The 26,230-nt window shown below is 62.4% G+C and overlaps 1 protein-coding gene across 1 annotated transcript; it reads left to right on the top strand.

The window, feature by feature from the left end:
* Positions 1–1,462: 1,462 nt before the first annotated feature.
* DGKK (diacylglycerol kinase kappa) lies at positions 1,463–26,117 on the top strand. The gene is given in 33 exon segments (XM_070760089.1): positions 1,463–1,516; positions 1,857–2,057; positions 12,063–12,173; positions 12,499–12,579; positions 13,171–13,275; positions 13,436–13,568; positions 13,729–13,835; positions 13,933–14,058; positions 14,442–14,544; positions 15,669–15,831; positions 16,013–16,121; positions 16,522–16,661; positions 16,828–16,909; positions 17,015–17,106; positions 17,528–17,627; positions 17,871–18,099; positions 18,433–18,534; positions 18,712–18,814; positions 19,937–20,044; positions 20,786–20,882; positions 21,565–21,672; positions 21,861–21,974; positions 22,063–22,098; positions 22,100–22,198; positions 22,605–22,771; positions 23,029–23,113; positions 23,115–23,150; positions 23,255–23,341; positions 23,421–23,540; positions 23,749–23,866; positions 24,136–24,146; positions 24,148–24,267; positions 24,608–26,117. Coding segments are annotated over 32 exon segments (3,450 nt in total). The 5' UTR covers positions 1,463–1,516; positions 1,857–1,874; the 3' UTR covers positions 24,683–26,117.
* The last annotated feature ends 113 nt before the right edge of the window (positions 26,118–26,230 follow it).

The following is a 26,230-nucleotide window of genomic DNA, read 5'->3' as shown; positions in this document are numbered from 1 at the left end:
CCCCCACCCCACCCCCGACGCTGCTCACTCAAGTCCACAAGTCTTAAAAGTTGCCCCGTTTTAGGCTGCCCGACCTGCATGTCCACACGCTGAGCTTCTGCTTGGGGGGGGGCATAATGAGAATGCAGACCAAGGGCTGAGTTGAGTGAAGCGGGTTTGCTAAACCCAAAGGCAACAACAGGCACTGGGGCCTCCCCCCCCCCCCCCCGCACAGTGCTGGTCTCCGGACAAGGGCTCGGCTGGAGGCCCAGGCCCTTTCTGCTGGAGTGCCCCCCCCCTCAGGTCCCCCTCCTCTCCCGGCCCCTCCCTCTTCCTTGGTTCAGCTCTTAGCTGCCCTCCCCGCTTCTCCCTTGCAGAACAGAGAGGCGCCTGGAGGGGCCCCTTTCCCACAAGGGCCCCAGCCCCAATCACTGGCCTGCGGGAGGAAACACATGTTTCCCCCTTGGCTGGAGATTCTGGGGGGCGCGGGCCCATCCAACTGAGGCCACTCAGCGCCTGACTGCCGAGATGAGGAAAAGGAGGTAGAACCCGGGCGCCTGGCGGGGGGCAACTCTCTGCGTGCCCAGGAGGTCCGGAGGCGGCCTGCCTCTTCCTGGTCTGGGGCGCTTTGCCATCAACCGGCCGAGCACGATGCAGCGGAGCAGCCTTGAGGGCCCAAGGACCATTGGGGGGTGCTGCCTGCTGCCCCCTCGGGATCCAGGGCTCTTTGTGGGCGAGGCAGAGGTCTTGGGAAAGGTTGCAGCCAGGGGCAGGTGGGCTCCTCCTCCTGGGGGGGAGGGGCGAGAGTTTCCCAGCCCCAGCAGGAGACCCGAGTTCAGACGTCTTCAAACTTGGCAACTTTGGGCTTTGGGGACCCCTGCCTCAGTTCCGACCTACCGCGTCATCACGCGGGTTATTGCCTGCCGATTTAGCAAACCAGCTTCACCTAACTAAGCCCCTTGCCCGGATTCTCATTATGCCCCCCCCCCAGCAGAAGCTCAGCGCGTAGACAGGCAGGTCGAGCGGCCTAAAAGGTGCGCGGCTCTTCATCGCGCAACCCAAACTCGCCTCCTGGTTTTCTTGCTTGGCCGAAGGGGGCAGGGGCGCGTCCTCGGGCCTTTCGGTATGGAGGAAACGAGGGTGTCGTCCCCCCCCCCCCGCGATGCTGCTGCTGAGTCTCAGGGCCCGAAGTCGCGGACTCAGTCCTCCGGAGCAAGAGGCGCTTGACCGCTTCGGATGGGAGCGGGGCGGGGAAAGGGCGGGCTTTTTCGGCGGCGGGCGGGCCCAGGCAGCACTGCAGCGGCGGCGGCGGCGGCGGGCGGGCTGGAGGAAGGCAGCGCTCGCGGCCGCCGCCGAGCCCCGAGGAAGCAACACGTGCCGCCGCGGCGGTGGCTGATCACTCGGCTCGGAGGCTCCCGGGAGCGGAGGCTGGTGACGAGGGCGAAAGGCGGGCGCGCTCCCGGCGCCGCCGCCGAGACGCAGAAGAGGACGCCTCCTCGCCTCGGGCCAACCGGGGTTCTCCCGCCGTTGCTACGCGGTAGGTCGCCCGCTACGAAGTCGGGGCTGCCAGAGCTAAGCGGGGCCTGGCGGCGGCGCCCACACACACCTCGCAGGGGCCACGGCCACCCCCGCCCCGCCAACCACCTGTTCGCGGGAGCCCTCGCGCTCTCTCCCGGGAAAAGCGGCGGCGGCTTACTGGCCCCGCAGACCTCCAGCGGCCCCTCCCGGGAGGCGACTGGAAACGGGGCACCGGGAAGGGCGCTCGGGAGGCGGGGGGCCCGGGTGGCTCTCCCTGTTGACGGGCGGCGGATGTAAAAGAGGAAGCGGTTCCGGAGGGCCCTGAGGCTCACGGCCGCCCCCGCCCGCCCCTCCTTCAGAGCCCGGCCGAGCGGCGGATGGCCGAGAAACTGGCCCCCCCGGGAGAGCTCTTCCCGCGCAAGGACCGCGAGTCGGTGGTCTCGCTGGAGATGGACCGGCTGACCCCGGGCGAGGAGTCCACGGACAGCGACGGCGAGCAGGAGGGCGGCTCCCACCGGCTCATCCGCAAAGTCTCCACCTCGGGACAGATGAGGGCCAAGGTAAGGACGGTGCCCGGACACCCGCCCCCCGCCGCCCCCGCTTGGCCCTTCCGAGGGAGCCTCGCCGTCCCATGGCCTCTGCAGCTAGGCAAGACGGGGCGGGCTTTTCCGCGGGAGGGGCGAGGAAAGCAGCCAGAAAGACCGGTGTGGCCACCCGGCGGCTGCCTGGTGGGGTCCTGTCACTGAGGCGACCTGCTTCGCTGGGCCCAGTCCCGCTAGTGGCCCGGCCTTGACTCCTGTCCTGGTAGCCGCAGGTTTGTGGAAAGCTCCAGGGGCTACTTTGCTCTCTGTTGGTCTGGGCTTTGGGCCTAGAGGCGGCGGGAGGGCAGCCTCAGGTGGTTGAGTGTCTGAACTCGGCTCTGTGGTTTGCACATCTGGTCCTGTGGCTGCACCTGTTCTGTGAAACCCACCAGTCGTGGCTTATTTGTTAAACCATAGTTAATCTAGGGATTCATCTCCCCTCACCCTCCAGGTCTTCTTTCAGCCAAAAGGAGAAACCCCCCCAAAACCCCCTCCTTTACCCCAAAGGCCGATCCCGCAGAGGGGTTGTCGCAGAGGGGGCAAGGCTGCACGGATTACAGGGAGCCCCCCCCCATTTCGTTTTTATAGCTTGCAAAAGGCAAAAGTTTCTCCTGGGTTTTTGGCTCTCTGGAATAGTCCAAGCTCATTGCGCAATAACTTCTTTCCTCTCTGGAGGATTCTGTAAAATTCACAAGAGAGAATTTTTTGCAGGAAGTTTGGGTGCCTGGCTTCCACCCCCAGGGCCCTTTCTCTCGTGCACAGGGCCCAGACCCCCCCCCCAGACCCCTCTCCCCCACTTGTGTTCCACAGCAGAGGGGAGGGATCGGCAGATCTTCCAGGGGCTTAAAGGCCACGAGGGTCCTGGCGGGAAGCATTGGAAGCCAGAGATCGGGCAGCCGGTGGGGGAGGAAGGTGATGCTTTGTTGTTTCTTGGAGACAATTGGGGGGGGGGCAATCAGTTACGAGCCATTACAGAAATTAGCTGATGCATATTCGCTGAAATCCCCCCAGCTGATGACTTGTACAACCTTGAGAGGCTGGGACGATTGACAGCCGAGTTAATAATGTGATGCTTCCCAGAACTGTCTGCTCTTTGCAGGATGGGCTGGACGCGTGGTGAAGGGGAGGGGCTTCATCTTGAGGCCATGACCTTCCCTGGGGGACCCCCCAAGTAACAGGTGCAGCTGCTGAGGCCCGGAAGGGGGGCTTTTCTCACGAGGAAGGCCGCCTGGTGAGAGGCGATGCAGGGCCTTTGGGCCATCGAGGACCCCCTGAGAACTCCTGGCAGGCGGATGTTGGTGTGCTGGGTGTAGAGGGTGCCAGGCCCCCCAGAGGGGCTCAGAGGGCAAGGCTGCCCTTTCTGCGGCCCCCAGCTGAGAAAGCTTCCCGCTCTCCTTGGGTTGCCTTGGCTCAGAGTTCTCTGGCTCTTAGGAGTTCAGGGCTCCCCCAGGGAGACACCCACTGCTTATTCCGCACCCCTCCTCAGCTAGTCATGGGGAGGGGGGGCAAAGGGTCAGCTCCTTGGAACCGTTGCTTGGCACCCCCAACCTGAGGAAGGCCGAAGGGCCATCTGTGCCTGGGAGAGGCGGAGCAGAGAGGGAGCGGCTGCTGAGAGAGACCGGCCTGCGACAAGGGCTGGTTGGTGGCTGGCATTGCGCTTAAGCGAGCGCCCCAAACCATGAGCACTTTCGGGGTCAGCAAAGGAGTGAATGGTCAGGGCTGCCTGGCTGCTTCCACAGTGGCCGGCCGTAGCCCCGTGAAGGAGCGCTGGCCTTGGTCCTCTAGCACTGCCTTCCCTTGTCCACCACACGGGCCGTCTGTCGGCCTCTGTCCAGGGCATGCCCATCTCCCGTCTCCCTGGCCGGAGAGTGGCCACTGGGGAAGCCGCTCTGAGGGCAGCTGAAGGTGCAGCCTAAGGCTCCTCCCAACAAATCTGTGTGTGTGTGTGTGTGTTTCCCAGCCTTTTAGCAATAAGAGAAAAATACAGGCATGGCCACAACTGAGCCCAGTGTTTCTGTTGCCAAGGCCAGATGGTTGTTAAGTGTTTCTGGCCACAGTTGTTAGGCGAACCATTCAGTCAGTAGCAGGTTGTTAAGCAGACCTGGCTTCTCCATTGACTTAACTTGTCAAGGGGTCTCAAAGGGGGAACTGAGGACCCTGGAAGGAGCAGCCCTCCTATTGATAGGCCAGGAGCCAAGCGGCTGGATTTGGATCAAGAGGCCAGAGGGAGACGGCAGCGGTCACTGAGTGTGGGAAGCGGCCCTGAGCCACTTTTCCCAGGGCAATTGTAACTTTGGATGGTCACTAAACGAAGGGTTCTCCCTGGAGGCTTAGGTCATGTTAGACCGGACCCTCTCTTCAGCCCGAAGGATCTTTTGGGAGGGGGAGCAAGGACTCGTGGCTGGGCGGAGGCAGCTGGTTGGCTGGGACAGGAGGTGGGGGTGCCTGTCCCCCCAGCGTTGGCTTCTCCTAGTCCCCGGCCCCCGGGCGAAGCTGCCCTGTGGGGGCCCTCGCTTCACGGGAATGACAAGGGGGGGCCCAGAGGCAGCAGCGGGGGGGCAGGCTGTTTGGGAGACCAGTGGAGCCGCATTAGCCCCACCGGCATTACTGCTTAGCTCCCACAATGCTTCAATTAATTAATTAATGTGGAGTTGGCCCCTTAATTATATGGCTCCCCTCCAAAATGCCTTTGAAAGTAAGATTGCCCTGGCTGCCGTCCAGTTCTTGGCCATGGACGCTGACTCCACGCTTCCATTCCTTTGAGGGTTTGGGGGGAAGGGGCCTGGCTGGAGCCCCTTTTCCTTTCCTCTGGCTAAAAAGACAGATTGGAATATTCCGAGGGCAGCTGCCTCGTCCCCCTCCCCCCCACATGCAACCTGTTAGCCGTGTGAACCTGGCTTGCACCAGCACCCAACACTTGTGCCACCATGTGTCCTGGAAAGGGGAGGGGGCTCTGCCTGGGGAGTGGCTCTCCTGCGCCAGGACCCCAGCAGTTGCACTCAGCGTCCATGATCCAGCCCCAAGCAGGTCTCTCCTGGGCTCCAGCTCGGTCCGTCCTTCGTGGCTCTCGTCATATAGAGCGGCTCCCTTCCATCCTGGGGACCTTCTGGGAGAGGTGTCTCCCCCACCCCCACCGGGGCTGAGCAGGCGAAGGCTGGTGCGCATCCGCCCCCTGCCCCCCAGGGCCCGAGTGCCCCAGATTCCAGGGGAAAGGTCTCTCCAGGCGCTGCCTTCAGCAGGCAAAGGGCACTCGGGGAAACATAGAAGGTTGGGGGCAGAAGAAGACCTCCTGGTCCACCTCGCCTGCCCATCTACGCCTTCCTCTCCCATTTTCTCCTTGATGGTCAGTATCAAGAGTTAGCTTGCACGCAAGAGTCTCTTCCCAGCATCAGTGTTAAGATACTGGCCTTCTGAGCTGAGGCCACGGATAGAAAAACGTGGGCTCCCTTCCCAGCTGGTGTTTTCTCTTCCCCCCCCTGCCCCCCCTCTCGCTTCTGCAGCCCAGGGATGTGCGAGCCCTCTGCCTTCTCCTCCTCCTCAAGGCAGCGCGCACCATTGGCCGGAGCGATTGTAAGAGAAAGACGCTTTCCGGCTGACCAGAAGGGAGCCTGGAGGGTTCCTCTCCCCCCCCCCCAGGCCCCTTTCTCACGTTTTCCTTTTCGGAGGGGGGGCAGATCACTCTTGGAGGAGGAGGAGGCTCGCTGGGGGGGCGGGGGCTGCGAAGGTGGTGGTGGTGGCAGCATGTTCTTTTGTGAGTCTTGCTTGTGATGAGTCACCACTGCAGACGCTGAAGCGGGGGGGGGGGCTACCGGCCTGGGGCGGCCATCTGCCTGGCTCGGGGCAAACGGAGCAGGGCTGGGCTGCCCCCCCCCCCCATGTGAGAAGAATCCTGGGGACGGAGGCTGAGCAGGAGCCCGGGGGGGGAGGGATGGAGGCAGAGCGGAGGCCCCTGCAGGTGTAGATCCAAGCCAAGGGAGCCGGCTCGGGAATGCCGGGCTCCGGCTCTTCCCAGCACCCTGGAGAGCGCTCCGGTGGCCGGGCTGAGGCGGCTCCTGGTCCTCTTTGCCTGCAGCTGCTCGGGGGGGGGGCAGAGAGTGAGCAGTTCTCCTGGGGCACTCCTGGGCCCCCTCGCTCTCCTGCCTCTTCAGTCTTTCGGACCCCTGGGCCCCCTCCCCCTCCCGTCTTTCGGATGCTGCTGCCCCAAAGCGGGAAGGGGTGTAAAGCGAGTCCCTGGCCAGGGTGGGGCAGGATTTGCATCCAGGGCATCATCTCTCCTTGACGGGGGAGCAGATGGTCCCCTGACAAAGGCCCAAAGGGGGCGGGAGGGGCCTCTCTCCCCACAGAGATGCCCCCAAGGGATGGTGGGGGCTGCCCCTAGCAAGACCCCATCTGCCCTTCTCCTCGGGGCCCTGCCGGCTGCGTGCCTCCCTCGGAGGGGTGAAGGAAAACAGGGGCCCAGCAGAAGGGCCCTTGTGGGGAGCTGAAGGGTACAGCGGGGGGGGCATTGGTCCTCGCCAGGGGAGGGGCTGCTTTGGGGGCGGCAGCCTCAGGGCTTCGAGGGGGAGGGGGCTCGTGCCAGGCAGGGAGCAGAGCGGGGATTGGCTGGCCCAGGCCGGGTCCATGTGGGGGGCGTTTGCCCTGCTGCCTCCCCCACTGCAGCTCCTGGGAGAAGGAAACTGGGGGCCATTCCTCCCCCCCAAAAGGAGGGCTTTGCTTTTGGGCTGCTTGCTGACCAGGAGGGCCAAGTCGTGGGGGAAGAGAGTCCCTTACAGCCTTGCTTTGCCCCCCCCCCGTGGAAGCACCCCAATTCAAATTGGAACAGCCCCTCCCTGGGATACGTTCATCAGGGATCCCCCAACATCCTCAGCAGCTCCCCCACGTCCCCTTGGAGGAGGCCCTGAAGAGGCCCAGGCTCCCTTTCCCCAGGGCTTCCGGGGTGGGGGGGCTTCCAGCTGCCCCCCCTGGTCCCCCACGCCCCCTCAGGCTCTGACCAGGCAGCCCAGCAGAGGCCCTTCCGGAGGCTGGCCAGAAGGGCCGTTTCCAGCTGTTCCTGCCCGGGAGTCACACCGGCCCCTCCAGCCACTCTGGGGCCTTAGGAGTGACTCTGTTTGGGGGGCTGCCGCCGGGGGGGGGGGGCTCGCTCAGATGGTGCAAGGAGCCCATTTCTGTCCAGCTCTTCTCCCTGCCTGAGCCTGCCTTCCGTGTGCTGCTCTGACCAGGAGGGGAGGGTCTAATGTTCCCTTCATCAGGACAGCCTCCCCCACCCCTGTAGTCTCCCTTCTCCCCTTCTGGATGTTGAGGCCGCCTTCTTGGCTGAGAATCCACGAGAGAGAGAGGGGGGGAGAGAGGGGGGCCTCTCGCCTCCCTCAATGTGCTGCAGGCCCTGGGGACCCCCTCCCTCCCGTGGGCTCCGGGCTGCTGCAGGAGGTGAGGCCGCAGGGCCTCTAGGCCACAGGACCCCCCTGGTGCCACTGCGTTCCGTGGGCTTCCCTCCTCCAGCCGCTGGGCTGCCTAGCTGCAGCCGCCACTTCCCCTGGCAAGTCCTGGCTTGAGCCCTCCGACATGACCAGCACCAGCAGCACCAGCACCAGCACCAGCCGCCTCGCTCTCCTCCCGTCTGGGTGAATTTTGCAATGCCCAACTGTGGGGGAGGGAGAAGCGAAGCGTGTGCGAGAAAGACAGGAAGGAGGAGCAGCAACCGTCCATCAGGAGGGGGAATTGCAGCTGCGTTTCCTGAGTCACAGGGAAGACAAACCACGGCCCTTTTCAGTAGAGGGTCCTGGCCCTGCTGCCCCTGAGCCTGGCCTGGCCGTTACCTGGACCGTCGCCCCCATCAGAAACAGCCCCGGCCGGAGAAAATCAAGGCATGAAATGGCCAGAGCCCTTTCCCATCCCCCCATCCCCCTTCTTTCTTTAATTGGCAGACCGCTCTGATTGACGAGCCCTTCTGCTCCACCCCCGGCTCTAGCTCAGTCACTCATTTCCTTCCTTTCCTTCTTTCCTTCCTTCCTTCCTTTCCTTCCTTCCTTCCTTCCTTTCCTTTCCTTCTTTCCTTCCTTCCTTCCTTCCTTTCCTTTCTTCCTTCCTTCCTTTCCTTTCTTCCTACACTTCCTTCCTTCCTTTCCCTTCCTTCCTTCCTTTCCTTCCTTCCTTCCTTCCTATCCTTCCTTCCTTCCTTCCTTCCTTTCTTTCCTTCCTTCCTTTCCTTCCTTCCTTCCTTTCCTTCCTTCCTACCCTTCCTTCCTTCCTTTCCTTTCTTTTCCTTCCTTCTTCCTTTCCTTCCTTCCTTCCTTCCTTCCTTTCCTTCCTTCCTTTCCTTCCTTCCTTCCTTTCCTTCCTTCCTTCCTTTCCTTCCTTCCTTCCTTCCTTTCCTTTCTTCCTTCCTTCCTTTCCTTTCCTTTCTTCCTACCCTTCCTTCCTTCCTTCCTTTCCTTTCCTTCTTTCCTTCCTTCCTTCCTTTCCTTTCTTCCTTCCTTCCTTTCCTTTCTTCCTACCCTTCTTCCTTCCTTTCCCTTCCTTCCTTCCTTCCCTTCCTTCCTTCCTTCCTATCCTTCCTTCCTTCCTTTCTTTCCTTCCTTCCTTTCCTTCCTTCCTTCCTTCCTTTCCTTCCTTCCTACCCTTCCTTCCTTCCTTTCCTTTCTTTTCCTTCCTTTCTTCCCTTCCTTCCTTCCTTTCCTTTCCTTCCTTCCTTCCTTTCCTTCCTTCCTTTCCTTTCCTTCCTTCCTTCCTTTCCTTTCTTCCTTCCTTCCTACCCTTCCTTCCTTCCTTCCTCCCTTCCTTTCCTTTCCTTCTTTCCTTCCTTTCCTTCCTTCCTTCCTTTCCTTCCTTCCTTCCATTCCTTCCTTCCCTTTCCTTCCTTTCTTCCTTCCTTCCTTCCCTTCCTTCCTACACTTCCTTCCTTTCTTTTCCTTCCTTCCTTCCTTTCCTTCCTTCCTTTCCTTCCTTCCTACACTTCCTTCCTTTCCTTTCCTTCCTTCCTTCCTTCCTTTCCTTTCTTCCTTCCTTCCTACCCTTCCTTCCTTCCTTTCCTTTCTTTTCCTTCCTTCCTTTCCTTTCCTTCCTTCCTTCCTTTCCTTCCTTCCTTCCTACCCTTCCTTCCTTCCTTCCTTCCTTTCCTTTCCTTACTTCCTTCCTTCCTACCCTTCCTTCCTTTCTTTTCTTCCTTCCTTCCTTCCATTCCTTTCCTTCCTTTCCTTCCTTCCTTTCCTTCCTTCCTTCCCTCCTTTCCTTTCTTCCTTCCTACCCTCCCTTCCTTCCTTCCTTCCTTTCCTTCCTTCCTTTCCTTCCTTCCTTCCTTCGTTCCTTCCTTTCCTTCCTTCCTTTCCTTCCTTCGTTCCTTTCCTTCCTTCCTTCCTTCCTACCCTTCCTTCCTTTCCTTCCTTCCTTCCTTTCCTTTCTTCCTTCCTACCCTTCCTCCCTCCCTTCCTTCCTTTCCTTCCTTCTTTCCTTTCCTTCCTTCCTTCCTTCCTTCCTTCCTTCCTTCCCTTTCTTCCTTCCTTCCTACCCTTCCTTCCTTCCTTTCCTTTCCTTCCTTCCTTCCTTCCTTCGTTTCCTTCCTTCGTTCCTTCCTTTCCTTTCCTTCCTTCCTTTCCTTCCTTCCTTCCTTCCTACCCTTCCTTCCTTTCCTTTCTTACTTCCTTCCTTCCTTTCCTTCCTTCCTTTCCTTCCTTCCTTCCTTCCTACCCTTCCTTCCTTTCCTTCCTTCCTTCCTTTCCTTTCTTCCTTCCTACCCTTCCTCCCTCCCTCCCTTCCTTCCTTCCTTTCCTTTCCTTCCTTCCTTTCCTTCCTTCCTCCCTTCCTCCCTCCCTTCCTTCCTTCCTTCCTTCCTTTCCTTCCTTCCTTTCCTTCCTTTCTTCCTTCCTACCCTTCCTTCCTTTCCTTCTTCCTTTCCTTCCTTCCTCCCTCCCTCCCTCCCTTTCCTTCCTTCCTTTCCTTCCTCCCTTCCTTCCTTCCTTCCTTCCTTCCTCCCTTCCTTCCTTTCCTTCCTTCCTTCCTTTCCTTCCTTTCTTCCTTCGTACCCTTCCTTCCTTTCCTTCCTTCCTTCCTTCCTTTCCTTTCTTTCTTCCTTCCTTCCTTCCTTCTTTCCTTCCTTCCCTTCCTTCCTTCCTACCCTTCCTTCCTTCCTTTCCTTCCTTCCTTTCTTCCTTCCTACCCTTCCTTCCTTCCTTCCTACCCTTCCTCCCTCCCTCCCTCCCTTCCAGACATGTATACCGCTGCCCAGCTCCGTTGTGGGTGAGGCTGGTGCCCCTTCCGTGCAGAAAGAAAGGCCCTGCCCTGTCTGTTTGCTCCCCTCAGTCAGGCTCCGTGGTGTGAGATGGCTGAGCACGGCACGTGGCGTTCAGGCATGTCACGTTTTGAAAGGCGGCGTACGGCTGTTTCCAGAAGGCCCCTGCAAGCGCTCCCCACGGGCCTGGAGTAACGTTTCTGCCTCGGTCGACAAAGCGGAAGCTTCCTTAGAGGAGAAGCTTCCGGAACAAAGCAAAAGAGCCAAGAAAAAGCCCACAGCCACCAGTTCTGCTGCTGCATTCATTTGGCTTCCATTTTGCCAGCCGTACGCGTGGCTGCCAGGCCAAGGTCCCTGGCTAGGAGTTGGCACAGGCGCCCACAGCCTCCTCACGCAGCCACCGTCCGCTTGCTGGCGGCAGACAGGCACCCTCGGGGCTGACACCCGTCAACAGGGGGCGCTGTGGGCTCCTGGGCCTGGTCAGCCTCCCCCGGGGGGGGGTCCTTGGAGGGCACCAGCTCCGGTGGGTGCGTGAAGGGGGGGCCCTCTCCCCAGGTTGAAGGCGGGGGCCCCCACGGGGGGACGGGGGTGCTGGGCAATCCTTGCCACTCCAGGGGGCTTCCTGGCCCTCTCGCTTGCGTTGCTGTGGCAGGATGGCACCCGCTGGCTTCAGCTCCAATGCACCGCAAAGTCACCTCCCCGGGAAGGCTGAGCACCCGGCAGGGCCTGGAGGGGGGTCAGCTTCTGTACAGCAGCCGCCCCTAGTAGCCTCCTCCTCCCCCCATAGAGAGCCCATGCTTCTGCGTTTCTGGTCTTCTGGTCCCCCCAACGAGTGGGGCTGCCATGGAAAGGGCCGGTTCCTGGGCTCTTGAAAGAGGCCGTGGGATGCGGGCAGAGGGCCCTGCTCTCCTGGGAACCCCCGGGCGGGACGGGGGGGCAGGAGAGGAGCCCACTGGGGGCGGGGAACCCTTTCCTGTAGGAGGGGAAGGGATTCCCTGAGGGGCCCACCGGGGGTGCTGAGGCCATTTGGGGTCGGAGCAGAAGGGGGGGTCTCGGCATTCTCCAGCCTCTCAGCCACCCCTCCCCCAGACAGACAGGTGGCTGGGCCCCTTCTTGCCACAACGAGAAGGACAGAGGGAGGCCCCGCCCCCTCACAGGGGAGGCCTCTGCGTCAGAGGTCAGGAGTGCCGTGGGGCCGGCCTGGGTTCTCCCCGGGCAGAGGGTGCACCGACCGCTTCCTTCCCCAAGGGAGGATCAGGTTTTTCCGGTTCCTGCGGTGGAGCCTTTGATCCCTCGGCACGGAGCTCTCCGATAAAAATGCACCTTTGTCCCCCTTGCCCAGGAGCGGCTGATCCCGCTGCAGCCCTGCGGTGGCCCCAGGCGCCCTGCCCTGCTCAGCCGTGGTGGCAGGAGAGACGCGGGGAGGAGCCCTGCCGGGGGGGGGCAGGGGGACAGCCGCTCTGGGGCCAGAGAGGCCCAGCCTTCCTCCCGGGGCTACATGGGTGGGACCTCTCAGCTTCCGCCCGGCCCGTGTGGACATTGCAAAGGCAGTGGGTGATGGAGGGGGGTGGGGGTGGGGGGCTGCTCCTAAGACGCCCGGGGGCTGAGGGTGCCATTGGGGGAAGCCGTGGGGACCCAGGACGGGGCCCCCTTCCTCCCAGAGACCGCTGTGACCCTGGCAGCTGTCTCTGAGTCTCCCCAACTGGAGGCCCCCCCGCGAAGGAGCCACACTGCCCCTCTCTTTGCCCCTCTCTTTGCAGAAGAGCGTGAAGGAGGGGCTCCTGCTGAAGCAGACCAGCTCTTTCCAGCGGTGGAAGAGAAGGTTCTTCAAGCTGCGTGGCCGGACCCTCTACTACGCCAAAGATTCCAAGGTACGGAAGGGCTGCCCGGGAACCCTAGAGAGCCCACGGTTTGGCCTCCCCCCGCCCAAAACGCTTGCCCCCTCCCAGCCTTGCCCTGTGCAGGGAAGGGGGCATCAAAGGGCCCATGTGCAGCCCCAGGACCCTCCTGGAAAGCCTGCAGAGAGCAAAGGGGTCCGCGGGGGCTCTGCCCATTTTCTGGATCGGATTCCGGGCCGAGCGGCTCCTTGTCGAGTGAAAGGGAAGCTTCCTGAGCAGAGTGAGGGCATTGTCCAAACTTTGAACTCCAACCTTCTGGGGTTCAGGCTGCGTCCGCCTTCCCTCCCTGCTCTCTCAGTCCCTGATCTTTGACGAAGTGGACCTGTCAGATGCCAGCGTGGCAGAAACCAGCACCAAGAACATCAACAACAGCTTCGCGGTAAGTCTCCCTCGCCAGCTGGCAGCCTTCCCAGTAGACAAGATGGGTCAGCAGCCGGACACTGGAGTCCGACCCGGAGGTCTCCTCTCCCTCCTTCCCCAATCCGTCACCCTCCGACTCGGCTGGGATCCCTAGATCACGTCCCCTGTCTGGGGCCCAGCAGATCCCAGGAGTTCCCTTTGCCCTGGACTTTTGCACCCGCCGTCTGGACAAAGGCTGCTGGAAAGAGCTGGGCTGCAGCCCGTGTTGGAAGCCCCACCAGGCCTCCTCCGTGTCGTAAAGGATGCGGAAACGGGCAGGGAGGAACCGCGAGAGCTGAAAGGGCTGGAGGGCTGGAGGCAAAGTAGGGGGCAAAGCTTTCACCTAACGTGAGCCACGGGGGGGGGGAGGCATAACCCCCACAGCGTCTGAGGAAATGGAGCCCCACACGTTGGGGGGAGGGACCAGACGAAGGACTCACTGAGCGCTCAGGAGCTGATGGCCGCAGCTTCAGGGGCAGCCCTCGCGGGGGGGGGGGGGCTGGGGGGGCTCCCAATGGCTGAGTCGGGGGCTGCCTCTGCAGGGCTCCTCTGCCTCCCTCCCTTCCCCCAGGTGATCACCCCGTTCCGAAAACTCATCCTGTGTGCGGAGAACCGGAAGGAGATGGAGGACTGGATCGGGGCCCTGAAGTCTGTCCAGAAGTGGGAACTGAACGAGGTGGCCCTGCCGGGGGTCCCTGCTGGGAGGGGAGGGCCGGGTGGGGTGCCTGGGGCAGGTCAGGGTCCCGGAAGCAGCAGCCCCCCCCCCAGGCTGAGGGAGGGGGTGGCGGATGGGGCTCTCCGTGGCTGCAGGCCCCAATGGCTGTGCTCCGCTCCAGGCCTCCCAGTTCAACATGGAGCACTTCTCCGGCATGCACAACTGGTACGCCTGCTCCCACGCGCGTCCCACGTTCTGCAACGTCTGCCGAGAGGCCCTGCCCGGCGTCACCTCCCACGGCCTCTCCTGCGAAGGTAGGCCAGCCCTTCCCCCGCCCCACCCCTTGCCCGGGCATTTGGTTTATTTGTCTGGTGGTACACAAAGATGTAATATTTGCATCCATGCATTACGTTCATATAATGTTCTATATAATGTTTATATACAGTCCCTGCTCTTCTCTCCCCTCCCTCGCAGTGTGCAAGTTCAAGGCCCACAAACGCTGTGCGGTGAGAGCCACCAACAGCTGCAAGTGGACCACGCTGGCCTCCATCGGAAGCGACATCCTGGAGGACGAGGACGGGGTGAGTCTGGGGCTCCCTCGGGCAGCACAGCAGCGGGCCGGCCCCTGCCCCCCACAAAGGAGAGGGCTGGACGCAGGGCTGCCCCTTCTCGTTGCAGGTGGCCATGCCCCACCAGTGGCTGGAGGGGAACCTTCCGGTAGGTGCCCGCTGTGCTGTGTGTGACAAGACGTCTGGCAGTGTCCGGAGGCTGCAGGACTGGCGCTGCCTCTGGTGCAAAACAGTTGTAAGCACCCCCCACTCCCCACCCTCCCCAAACACCTGCTGGCCTTTCTCTGGCCACGTCTCGGCCTCCCAAGAGAGGCAGGCAGCAGAGCTGGACCCCCCTCAAATAAGAGTGGGGCTCCCCTTGCATGGAGGGTTTGGCGGGTGGAAAGACGCCAGGCTCTTTGCTGAGGGGAGAAAGAGATGGGGGTGGCCTGGCCTTCCGGAGGGGTCAGTGGGCCTGGCAGGTGAGAGGGAGGGCAGCTGTCGCAGGGTCGCCCCGATGCCTTCGCTCCACTGACGGGGAAGCAGCCTTGCCTGCCTGCCTGGGTCCCTGGGAGGGGCTGGCAGGGGTCCTTGGGCTCTTTGGCTGGGCCCTTGAAGGCCCCCTCTGCCCCCCTCCAGGTTCACAGCACCTGCCGGGAGCAGCTGGGCAAGAAGTGCCCCCTAGGCCAGTACAAGGTCTCCATCATCCCCCCCACGGCCCTCAACAGTATTGACTCCGACGGTAAGAGGGGCAGGTGGGAGCGGCCTGGGGTTCCCGCCAGTCACCATCTGGGCCCCCTCAGCTGGGAACCGGGACCCAGAGAGCCACCGGAGGCCCAGCCACCCTTGGGTCTGGAGGGGGCCCCGCTGAAGGGCTGCGACACTTCCCTGGCCACCGAGGGTTCAGAGGAAAGTCTCCCATTCAGCTACAGAGCGCCCTACAGCGCCCCCTGCTGGAAGTGCCTTCCCTCCCCGGGGCCAGCAGCCCTCCTTCTTGGGGCCGATTGTTGATTGCCCCCTTCAGTACAGTTTCTCCAATTGGAAAAGATGGTTGTTGCTTTCTGGCTTCTCAGATGTCTTCCTTTCTTCCTTTCTTCCTTCCTTCCTTCCTTCCTTCTTCCCTTCCTTCCTTCCTTCCTCCCTCCCTTCCTCCCTCTCTCCCTCCCTCTCTCCCTCCCTCCCTTTCTCCCTCTCTCCCTCCCCCCCTTCCTTCCATCCTCCCTCCTTCCTTCCTCCCTCCCTCCCTCCCTCCCTTTCTCCCTCCCTCCTTCCTTCCTTCCATCCTTCCTCCCTCCCTCTCTCCCTCCCCCCTTCCTTCCATCCTCCCTCCTTCCTCCCTCTCTCCCTCCCTCCCTTCCATCCTCCCTCCTCCCTCCCTTCCTTCCTTCCTCCCTCCCTCTCTCCATCCCCCCTTCCTTCCATCCTCCCTCCTTCCTCCCTCTCTCCCTCCCTCCCTTCCATCCTCCCTCCTCCCTCCCTCCCTTCCTTCCTTCCTCCCTCCCTCTCTCCATCCCCCCTTCCTTCCATCCTCCCTCCTTCCTCCCTCTCTCCCTCCCTCCCTTCCATCCTCCCTCCTTCCTCCCTCTCTCCCTCCCTCCCTTCCTTCCTTCCTTCCTTCCTTCTTCTTCCAGTGCTCTTGTCTTCCACTAAAGCAGAGGCGGCCTTTGTTACTCAGAAGAGCAGCCCAGCTATTGGGGGGGTTTCCCTTTTGGGGCCCTCCTCAGCCTCAGCCAGTGCTCTCACGCCCCCCCCTCCAATCTGGGCGAGCCACCCTCACGCCTGTCCCATCTGGCTAGGACACCCGGCAGTGCCAGGGGAGGGGGCCTCGGGGGCACAAGCGCAGCCTCTTCTTGCCTTTTCTGCCAGGGTTCTGGAAGGCCACCTGCCCGTCCAGCTGCTCCAGCCCCCTCCTGGCCTTCGTCAACTCCAAGAGTGGGGACAACCAAGGGGTGAAGTTTCTGCGCAAGTTCAAGCAGTTCCTCAACCCGGCCCAAGTCTTTGACCTCATGAATGGTGGGCCACACCTTGGGTGAGGGTCTCGCTCCATCGGAGCCCCCCACCCCCGTCCTGCCTCGGGAGGCTCCCCACCCAGGGTCCGGGCCATTTTGACTGGGGGGGGCAGAGTGACCCCCCCCTTTCCATGCTGGAAGAGCAGTGGGTGCTTCCCTGCCCCCTGCCAACGCCTCCCCCCCCCCCGTTCCTCCGGCCAGGCTGCGGCTCTTCCACAAGTTCTCCACCTTCCGGATCTTGGTGTGTGGTGGAGACGGCAGCGTCGGCTGGGTCCTCTCGGAAATTGACTCTCTGGGACTGCACAAGCAGGTGAAGGCTGCCCCCCTCCCTCCCCCCCCCAAAGGCCCAGGCGGGTCAAGAGTTGGGCAGCACCCTCGGTTTCTCTGTATATAGAGTGCCTGCCTACACATACACACACACACACAAAGGGAGAGAGAGAGAGAGAGATCTTCTTTCCTTAATTCAAATCAGGAGAACAGTGACACCCCCTCCCCCCCCCCGCCAGCGTTCCTTTTTGGCGCCCATAAAGTGCGCGATGCAGAAGGCGGGAGGGCTGTGAGCCCCCCCGACCCCTTGTGGGGGGCCCGGCCTGGAGGCTTGGGGAGAGCAGGGACCGCCCTGGGGCAAGTGGGGGTGCCCTGTCCGCCCAAGGCCAGGGGTGAAGCTGCACGGCCACCCCACTCACAGCCCCTCCCCCGTGTCCCTGCAGTGCCAGCTGGGTGTCCTGCCGCTGGGCACCGGGAACGACCTGGCGCGAGTGCTGGGCTGGGGCAGCCTCTGCGACGACGACACGCAGCTGCTGCAGGTCCTGGAGAAGTTGGAGCGGGCCACATCAAAAATGTTGGACCGGTAAGGAGGGGCTCCCCCACGACCCCCCCCCCAGGAAGGAGGGCCCCGGGCTGGACGGGAGGGCCATGCAGGGGGCGCAGGCCCTGCCCCTTTGGCCCTGAGGACCCTCACGTGCCCACGTCCCCTGGGTGGTAAGCACTGCAGGCCCCCTTCCCTTCCGCTGTAGGTGGAGCGTCCTGACCTACGAGGCCCCCAAGCCGTCCCCTCCCACCCTCGAGGAAGACGAGGGCGAGAGTCCCACCATACAGGTTGGTGGGGGGGGCTGTTTTAAAGGGGGGTGCTGGGTCCTGCCTGGCCTTGGGAGGGACTGGCCCAAGGGACGCTGGCGTGGGCTCTCTCCCCCCCTCCCCCAGGCGCAGATCTCCCACTACGCGGACTCAGTGGCCCTCCACCTGGCCAAGATCCTGGAGTCCGACAAACACTCAGTGGTCATCTCCTCAGCAAAGTAAGGCCCACGCTCGTCCGCTTGGGGTGGGGCCGAAGGAAGCCACAAGGACCCCCACCCTCACTTGCAAGCCGTAACCACCTTTGCACAATTCCAGCTGCCCCCTCCTCCCAGACCCCATTGCAGATTTGGCCCTTGGGAATTTTCCTCCCCAGGGAGAATTGCGGAATGGAACCGTTTACCTTTCCCCCCCCCCTTCAAACAGGAGTCTGCTCTCCCCCCCCCCAGCTGCACGTAGATTCCGTCTCCCTGCCCCCAGCAGCTCTTATCAGTTTAACCTCAAAGTGTCCGTCTTCTGGGGGGGCCCTGAGTTTCCCCTCCTGCCCCCCTCCCCCCCACCTGCTTGTGGGCTTTGCTCCTTCCAAGGGCCGGACCGGCCGCCTTGCGTGGGATTCGCACCCTCCTCTTCTCTTTCTCCTAGGTTCCTCTGCGGGACAGTGAATGACTTTGTGGCCGACGTGGGAAAAGCTTACGGACAGGCGGCCGACAACAAGCAGGAGGCGGCCATCATGGCTGGAAAGGCAGGTGGACGCCCAGAGTGCCCAGGGCAGTGTTGCAGGCGTGGGGGCCGGATTTCAAGGGCGCGGATGGGAAAACGCCGGGAAGAGAGCCGGGGCTCTGCCGGGCATCCCTTCTTGTGTGTGTGTGTGTGTGTGTGTCCCTACCGTCCCCACTTGGGCCAGAGAAACGGTGTGTGTGTGAGTGTGTGTTGAAGCTGTAGGCGTAGACGGCACCGCTGACCGCCCCCCCCCGCCTGCTTCCAGTGTGCCACTCTGAGTGAGAAGCTGGACTCCCTGGTCCGCGAGCTGAGTGAGGAGTCTCAGGCCATCGTGGTCCTGGAAGGCCGCTCGGCCGCCCCGGAGGTCAAGGAGCAGAGCGCCGCCCAGCCCGGCCCCCAGCCTCCGCGCATCTTCAAGTCCAAAGAGCAGCTCATGCTGAGAGCCAACAGCCTCAAGAAGGCCCTGCGCCAGATCATCGACCAGGCAGAGAAGGGTGGGGTGCAGCCCTGCCTCCGTGGCCAGCAGGGGGAGGCGCAGGGCTGGACTGGCACAGTGGTGGGCCAATAGCCTGGGGGGGGGGCAGGCAGGACGTCAGGAATGGCGTCGTCCCCAAGAGAACCTTGCTGGAGATTGTCTGCTGGGCGCTGAGGGGCGGAGGGGCCGCTGCTTCCGGGGCCAGCTGGTGAAGGTGCTGCTGCTTGTCCCCTGGTCTGAGTAGGAGGAGGAGGAGGGGGGGGCCATCGGCAGAGCAGTCCCAGGGCAGTTCGGGGTCTGCAGGTTCCTCTTTGGACTCGACTGGATGTGAGCGTGTCTTTCCTCCCGCCAGCGGTGGATGAGCAGAACAAGCAGACGCAGGCCTACCGGAGCCTCTCGGTGGCCAGCAAGAAGGACCGCGCTGAGGACATCAACAAGGAGACGGAAGCCCAGAGTAAGCCTCGGGGAGGGCCGACTGGGGCTGCCAGGGGAGGAGTGCAGGGCCAGGCCCCGCAGGGAGGGAGGGGGGGGGTCCCTTGCCCCCGAGAGGTTTCCCACCACTCAGAGGCTCCGCCCCAAGTGGCAGAGGGCCCAAGTTGAGGCTCCGGCTCTCCAGCTGTGTCTCTTCCAGAGTCCCGCCGTGATACGGTCGTCTCCACCACCTCCTCCATCTTCCTGGATCAGCCGGAGCACTTCAGCCCCGCCCCTTTCTCCGAGGACCCCGAGGATGCCGTGTGAGTCCCCTCTGGGGGAGGGCAGGGGGGCCTGCATTCCAGAGCGCTCCAGCCTCCACCCCATCGTGGGCAGAGCGGTGCCACGTTGCGGGAGAAAAGGCGGCTCTGCTCCTCCATCCATGTGGCCCTTCTGAAGGACAAATGGGCCTGGCAAAGAGTCAGTCCAGCCAGCACACTTTACCTCGAGGTCCCCTGTCCGCCTTGAAGCACTCTAGGCCAGCGGTCTTCAAACCTGGCAACCTTAAGACTTGTGGACTTCAACTCCCAGAACCCTCCAGCCGGTCTCAAAGTTGCCAAGTCTGGGCCCCCCTGCTCTGAAGGGCCCCCTGGGCCTGCCTGGGCTCTGGCAGAGGAGAGCGGCGCAGCCGGGAGGTGCTGGCTTGGTCACGTGCTTCAGGCACCCCGGGGGTGTCCAGTTATGCACCCGGAAAGGAGACGGAATCCCCCAAAGCTCAGATCAGCCCCAACAAGGCAACACCAGAGTGGCGTTTGCATTTGTCACATAGTCGGCCTGTCCCCTTTTGCCCCGGGCTAGGGACCGGGTGAAATCCAGCAGGTTCTGACAGGTTCTGGAGAACCAGTCCTGGAAATTCGGAGTAGTTCAGAGAACCGGCAAATACCTCCTGTGGCTGGCCTGCCACGCCCACCAAACCAGGCCCACAGAACCAGTAGTAAAAAAAATTGGTTCCCAGCACTGCTGGGGATACTTGCATGGGAAACTGAGGCAGAAGGACCCCAAGGAGAAGGCTGTCCATCTCCTTGCTGGCCAAAGAAAGATTTGGACAGTCTCCACCGCTTCAAAGTGACCTTGAAAAGCTTGCCCACCTCAGTCCATTAACCTCCTCCAAGGAGATGGAGAAACAGCTCTCTGGACGTTAGCCAGGGCTTCATTTCATTCTGGCCTCTTGGGAGACCCCAAGAAGGCACAGGTGCATCCGTCAGGGGGCTGATCTTATCTTCCTGCTCCCCCCTCCCCAAAGGCTCCCACCCGCTTCCCTGCATGGCTCGGAAACTGAGAAAACAGCCCCCCCCCCCATTTTGCATTCCGGTGCTGCCTGGCTGGCTCTGCTTCGCTGCTTGTGGCTGAACGGTTCCTTTCCCTCCTCCGTCTGCTGCTTACAGACAATTCTCCGAACGGTGCGTCATGAACAACTACTTTGGCATCGGCCTGGATGCGAAGATCTCCCTGGAATTCAACAACAAAAGGGACGAGCACCCCAAGAAGTGCAGGTAGGCCGGAGGGCTGCCAAGGGGGGTTTCCGATGGAGCGTCCCGCGTCCAGCTCTTCCTCCCGGACGGTGGCGGTGGGATTTGGCAGAGGGGAATCCTTTTGTCCCAGGGGCCGGAGAGCATCTGGCCCACGGCTGCAGCCCACTTCCACCAGTGGAGGGGAGGCCGCCGTGGTCCCTCCAGGACACGCCGGACTTCGGGCTTCAGGGGCTTCGCTTCTTGGGGGCCCTGTCAGTCTTTGGAGAGATCCACGGCAATTGTGCTCTGGCCCCTGAACCAGCGGTGGGCTGCTCCCAGTTCGGCCCAGTTCTGCAAATGGTTAGCGGCTGTGGGAGGCTCCGCCCACACGACTGGGACGCAGAAGCGTCATGCGTGAACCGGAAGTAAGGGGTTTTAGAACCCACCGCTGCCCTGAGTCTCCACCAGGAATCGGAGGTCTGGGAAGGAGCCATTACTTATCTCCTGCCCCAAGGTTCTGCAGAGCTCCTGGACGCTGGAGGGAAGACCCACTTCCTTGTCTGGCTAGGGGGAGGGAGGGTGTGCGAGTAGGGCTGGAGTTGGGGGAGGAAGAGGACCTGGAGCAGGTGAATAAATCCAGCAGGTGGGAGGAAAGGCAAGCAGGGGACAGCGGTCTCCTGGGCAGGGGGCTTCGGGGGGGCCTGGTGGGCGGTGGGCAGCCGCTACCGCCCTCTCCTGCTGTAAGGACACTGGAAGACGCTCCCTGTCTGGTTGCCGTTGCAGCAGCCGCACCAAAAACATGATGTGGTACGGGGTGCTGGGGACGAAGGAGCTGCTGCAGCGCACCTACAAGAACCTGGAGCAGCGGGTCCAACTTGAGGTACTGCAAAGGTGGCCGCCTTTCCCGCCCGAAGGAGGTCCAAGGCCCCAGGGGCCACACCTGCTGATGGGCGCCTCCTCGTGCCAAGAGAAAGGGGGCTGGAGCTCAATCCAGGCACTCCGACCCCTTCAGGCCTCCAGAAAAGGACCTCAAAATGGAGAGGGGAGTGGGGAAGGAGGGGAGAGGGGAGGAGAGGGAGGAGAGAGGGGAGGGGGAAGGAGAGGAGAAGGGGAAAGAGGAGAGAGAAAGAGGAGAGGGGTTGTTGTGAAATAAGGAGAGCATATGGAATGGTAAAAGAGCAACGCTGATCATACATTTTAATTTCAGGAAACATAAGGTAAATGACCATTCATGGTTAAGAGGTTGTATCTTTGTGTATGTATGAGAAATAAAATTTTAAAAAATTCAAAAAAGGAAAGAGAGAGGAAGGAAGGAAGGAAAAAAGGAAGGAAGGAAGGAAAGAGAGGAAGGAAGGAAGGAAGGAAGGAAGGAAGGAAAAAAGGAAGGAAGGAAGGAAAGAGAGGAAGGAAAGAGAGGAAGGAAGGAAGGAAGGAAGGAAGGAAGGAAAAAAGGAAGGAAAAAAGGAAGGAAGGAAGGAAGGAAGGAAGGAAGGAAGGAAGGAAGGAAGGAAGGAGAGAGGGGATGGACGGGACCTCCAGTGCCTCTCTGCCCTCTCTTCCAGTGTGACGGGGTCGCCATTTCCTTGCCCAGCCTGCAGGGCATCGCCGTGCTGAACATCCCCAGCTACGCAGGTGGAATCAACTTCTGGGGAGGCACCAAGGAGGACAGTGTGAGTCTCTGGCACTGAGCCCCTGCCCGCCAGTCCCAGGAAGGGCTACTTGGGGCTCCTACCGGGGAGGGTGGCTTCACGGCCAAGAGGGCAAAGAGGCTGCTCTGCCCTGTCCTGGGGCCAAAGTGCCCTGCGGGGGGCCGGCCAGGGTTGGGCTCACTCAGGCTCCGCCTTCTTCTCCCTGCCAGAATTTCGGGGCTCCCTCCTTTGACGACAAGAAGCTGGAGGTCGTGGCGGTTTTCGGGAGCATCCAGATGGCGGTCTCTCGGGTCATCAACCTGCAGCACCACCGCATCGCCCAGGTGAGGGGGGCCCTGTGCTGGGCCGGAGCCCCCTGGGGCTCTTCCGCAAAGCGGTCCAGAGCTTCCCACGGACCCTTCTCCTCCCCAGTGCCGGATGGTGAAGATCACGATTCGGGGAGATGAGGGGGGTCCCGGTGCAGGTGGACGGAGAGGCCTGGATACAGCCCCCAGGCATGATCAAGATCCAGCACAAGAACCGGGCCCAGATGCTGACCAGGGACAGGGTGAGCGACCCTTGGCAGACTGGGGGGGGGGTCCTGCTGCTCAATTGCTGGGCTGCCAGGTAGGAGCAGGGCCCCCCAGACTTGGCTGTGCTGGCTGGGGCATTCTGGGAGTTGAAGTCCACAAGTCTCAAAGTTGCCGGGTGTGGAGCCCTCTGTGTGGCTGGTTGGAGCAGCAGAAGCCTTCGAGAAGCAAGCATGCAACTCTTGACTGCTCCGACCCCTTTGGGGACCAGGTTTTCTCGCCAGCTAAACAGATTCGGTCAAGGCTGCCTGGCAGACGCCACTCTGGCTAAGAGGGGGAGCCAAGTCTAGAGCCACCAGCATCCTGGCCAGTGTGGGAGGGGTTTGTGTGCTGAAGACCCCAGCGCGGGCCCTTGCCAGCCGTGGCCCCCTCGTGTCCCCGCAGGCCTTTGAGAGCACCCTGAAGTCGTGGGAAGACAAGCAAAAGGGGGAGGCCTACCGAGCCCCCTCCCGGCTGCGGCTCAGCTCCCAGCAGTCCATGGAATACCTGACGGAGGAGGAGGCCGCGCAGATGCAGCAGCTGGTCCGAGCCACGGAGACCCTCATCAGCAGGTGCCAGCCACGGAAGGCCCCGGGAGCCGCTCCCACTGGGGGTTGGTGCCCGTGGGAGACGCCTTCCACCCCAGGGGGCCCATGGGGGGGAGGAGAAGGAGCAGGGGGGCCCTGCACAGCCCCTGGCCGAGGGACGTTCCCCACAAGCTGCTCCACACCCATGTTTGCATTCCTGGCAGATGTGCAACGTGTGGTTTTCCGTGTGTGTGTGTGCCATGGGCTGTGGCTGAGAGGCCCTTTCCCTCTCCTGCTTTCAGAATCCGGGAGGCCGCCGAGTCCCGCAAAGCCATGGAGCAGGAGTTGGCACACGCCGTGAACAGCAGCTCCGTGGCCCTGAGCGAAGTCCCTGGCCTGCAAGAGCAACTCTGGGGCCCTGGAGGTAGGGGGGCTTGCGGGCTGGGGACCCTCCCCCCTGGGCACTCCTGCCTTTCCTTGCCGGCCCCTGCTGACCCCTTTCTTTCCTCCCGGGGTGGGGGGGCGCAGCTGATTAGCCGCAGTGTGGCGGTGGAGGTGTCGGTCAGTGTGAAGGCTCTGTGCACTGAGACGCAGGCTTTTCTGGACGGGAAGCAGGTGAGTGCGGGACGGGCGCCCCCCCATCCCCACCCCCCGGCCTTCTCTGGGCAGCCCTCCTCAACAGCCTCTTTCGCAGCAGCTGGATTCCCCCCAGCAAGAGGAGGCCCTCCACCAGGCCCTGGGTGCCGCCGGACAGGAGTTGCAGAGGTTCTCTGAGGTCCACTGGATGGCCCCCGTCTCCAGCTCAGCCGAGGAGGTGGGCAGGAACCGAGGCAGGCTGCCTTGGGAGGGCCGGCCCTTGGAGGCTCCAGGGTGGGAGGGCTGGGCGGCAGAGGTGCGCCACGTCTCTGCCGTTGCCCCCCTTCTGTTGGCTGCCGTGCCTGGCCAAGCCCTGGGGAGTGGGGCAGAGGACGGGGAGGGGGTGTCTCCGGTTCCGCTAGCAGAGCCCCCTCCTCCTCCCTCAGGTGATGGGCCTGGAGCTTCCGGGGGGCAGCAACAAGGGGAGCCTGAAGCTGCGGATTAACCTTGCAAAGCCCAAGAAGGAGAAGGTCCAGAAGCAGAGGTCTGGCAGGGTCACCCCAGGTAAGTGGGGGGGGACCTCCCAGGAGGGCGAGGGGGGCCCTCTCAGCATCTGGACAGAGGGGCACCCGGGAGGGGCCGGCCAGCCCACCCAAGGGTGCAATTTCCCCAGGGCGAGGCCCATCCAGCCCCTCCCACCCAGAGCCTCAAGGGAGTTGGGCTGGAGGGGGTGAGCAGGCTGGGCAAACAGAGCCCCCACCTGGCTGTCCTGTCCTCACACCCCTCCCTGCCCCCTCTGACCCCCCTCCTCTCCTTATTTCCCTCTCGGCCAGTGGACACTTGGGGGCCCCGAGGAGGTGGCTGCCTGGCTGGAGGCGCTGGACTTGGCCGAGTACAAGGAGCTCTTTAGGCGCCACGACATCCAGGGGTCGGAGCTGCTGCTGCTGGAGAGGAGGGACCTGAAGGTGCCACGCCTGGTCCTGCCGACAGCGGGGGGGGGGAGCAACAGGGGGGGCACTGCTCCTGCTTGCCCTGCGCATGGCCAGGCTGACCCCCCCAAAGACACAAAGAGGTGGTGGGAGAAGAGGCAGGCTTCTTACGCCCCGTTCCTTTAATGGGAGGGGGATTTTTCCGGGGGGGAGGGGCTGGCTGCAGACCACACCGGGTGGAGCTCTGTGGTGCAAACGGCCCCCCCGGCCTTGCATAGAGCACCCAACGGTGCAAAGGGCAAGCTGAGGGGCTGGGAGTGGGGCAGTGGGCAGCCCCCCCCCCCTGAGTGGCCCTCTCCTCTCCCGCCCCCTGCAGGAACTGGGCATCTCCAAAGTGGGCCACGTGAAGAGGATCCTGCAGGGAATTAAGGAGCCTGCGGGGCAGCAGTAGCTGAGGCGGCTCACCGGCCTTCACTCTCCTGGCCACTCCAGCCCAGGTCTCCACGTGTCCACATGTGCCAAAGACGGTGGCTGTGCTCGCCCTGCCCAGCCCCTCCGTGTGGCACCCGCTCTGGCGGCCTCCTGTGCTTCGGTTGCGCTTCTTTCCACGCATGCCGTTGTTCCTGGGCACTGTGTGTGTGTGTGTGTGTGTCTGCAGTGGTTCTCTTTCATCCCGTCACACCTGTGGAGGTGCCACACTCGGTTCTCTCAGGGCTGCCTCTGACCGCCTCACCTGAAGCCCCCGGTCACTGGCAGAAGCGGTGTCCCCATTGGCCTACGGGGAGCCCACGGTGTCTCTGAGCAGGCCTTTGCTGCTGACCCCCCCCTGCCCAACCGGCCCTCCCCCCACACCTCTGGCCACTACCCTCCTTTTCCGGGGGGGGGGGGCAGAGCCTTTGGCCGTTCTTTGGAATGAGGCTTCCTCCCACCGGCCCCTGAAGCTCCCTGGTGGGCTCACCAGACTGGCGGTTCCAGGCTGTTTCCTTTCGCCATCGGGAGTCTCAACTTTCAGGCCCACCTGTGTTGCCTCCCCTGCCCTCCTGGGAGGCCAGCCCCCCCACCCCCCACCCCTCTGCATCTTTGTCCCACTGAGCCGGTCTGTGGGGAAAGGTGGGTAAACGTGTACATGCCTTGGAAAGGAGATGCTTATTTAAAGAGTAATATATACCTTAATTTATTTCTCACCTGTATTGCGCAAATGCACTTTGGAATCTGGGTACATAGAGCCCCTCAGCCACTGAGGGCCACCCTGGTGTGCCAGCTGACTACCCGGGGGGGGCAGAGACAACCCCCCCACCCGCGTTTGGTCAGCTCCTTTGTCAGGGCTGCTGGAGAGGCTGCCTTGTCCCCACTGAAGGCCCCCCCTGTTTTCCCAGCCCCTGCTGGCCTTGGAGGGCAGGTCTTCCCCCGTGTTGGGTCTGTTTGCACAGCTGGGGGGGAGGGGGCTCTGCTCTCCGTGGGCAACAGGGATTTTGAAGCAAGGGGGCCGAGAGCTAGGCGCTGGCCTCTCCCTTCCTGCTGCAAACGAACCAACCAGCTGGGTGCTCGGTGCTCGGAGGGAGGGCCCAGCAAAGCAGCGGAAAGAGAGAAGTTGGCGGCAGCAGAAACCCTCCAGTCCCCACCCGCTGGGGTCTCTGCCCCCCCTCTGCCCCCCTGCAGCCGAGCAAAAGGGGGAGGGGCGTATTTCAGACACCCACTCCTTCCCCCCTGCACTTCCACTGCTCTTCCCTACGGCCTAATGGGGGGGTGGGGGGAGAGGCAGGGGTCACTTGGAGAGCACTGGGTGGAAGTGGGGAGAACTAAGGGGGGGGGGACCCCAGACTGTGGTTCTGAATTTCACACATCACGGTTGCAAAATAAATTTCAACACGGATTTGATCCTGGAATAATGTTCTGTCTTCCTTTCCACCTTCTGTGTGTGTGTGTGTGTTTGCACACCCCACCCGCCTCCCCTTTCCCCCCAGGCGAGACCTTCCAGCTGAGCCAGGCCAGTGACCTG

The sequence above is a fragment of the Erythrolamprus reginae genome, chromosome 8 (genome assembly GCF_031021105.1).
Source record: "Erythrolamprus reginae isolate rEryReg1 chromosome 8, rEryReg1.hap1, whole genome shotgun sequence".
NCBI classification, from domain to species: domain Eukaryota; kingdom Metazoa; phylum Chordata; class Lepidosauria; order Squamata; family Dipsadidae; genus Erythrolamprus; species Erythrolamprus reginae.
Note: the sequence above shows the minus strand (reverse complement) of the source record. Positions and strands in the feature narration are given on the sequence as shown.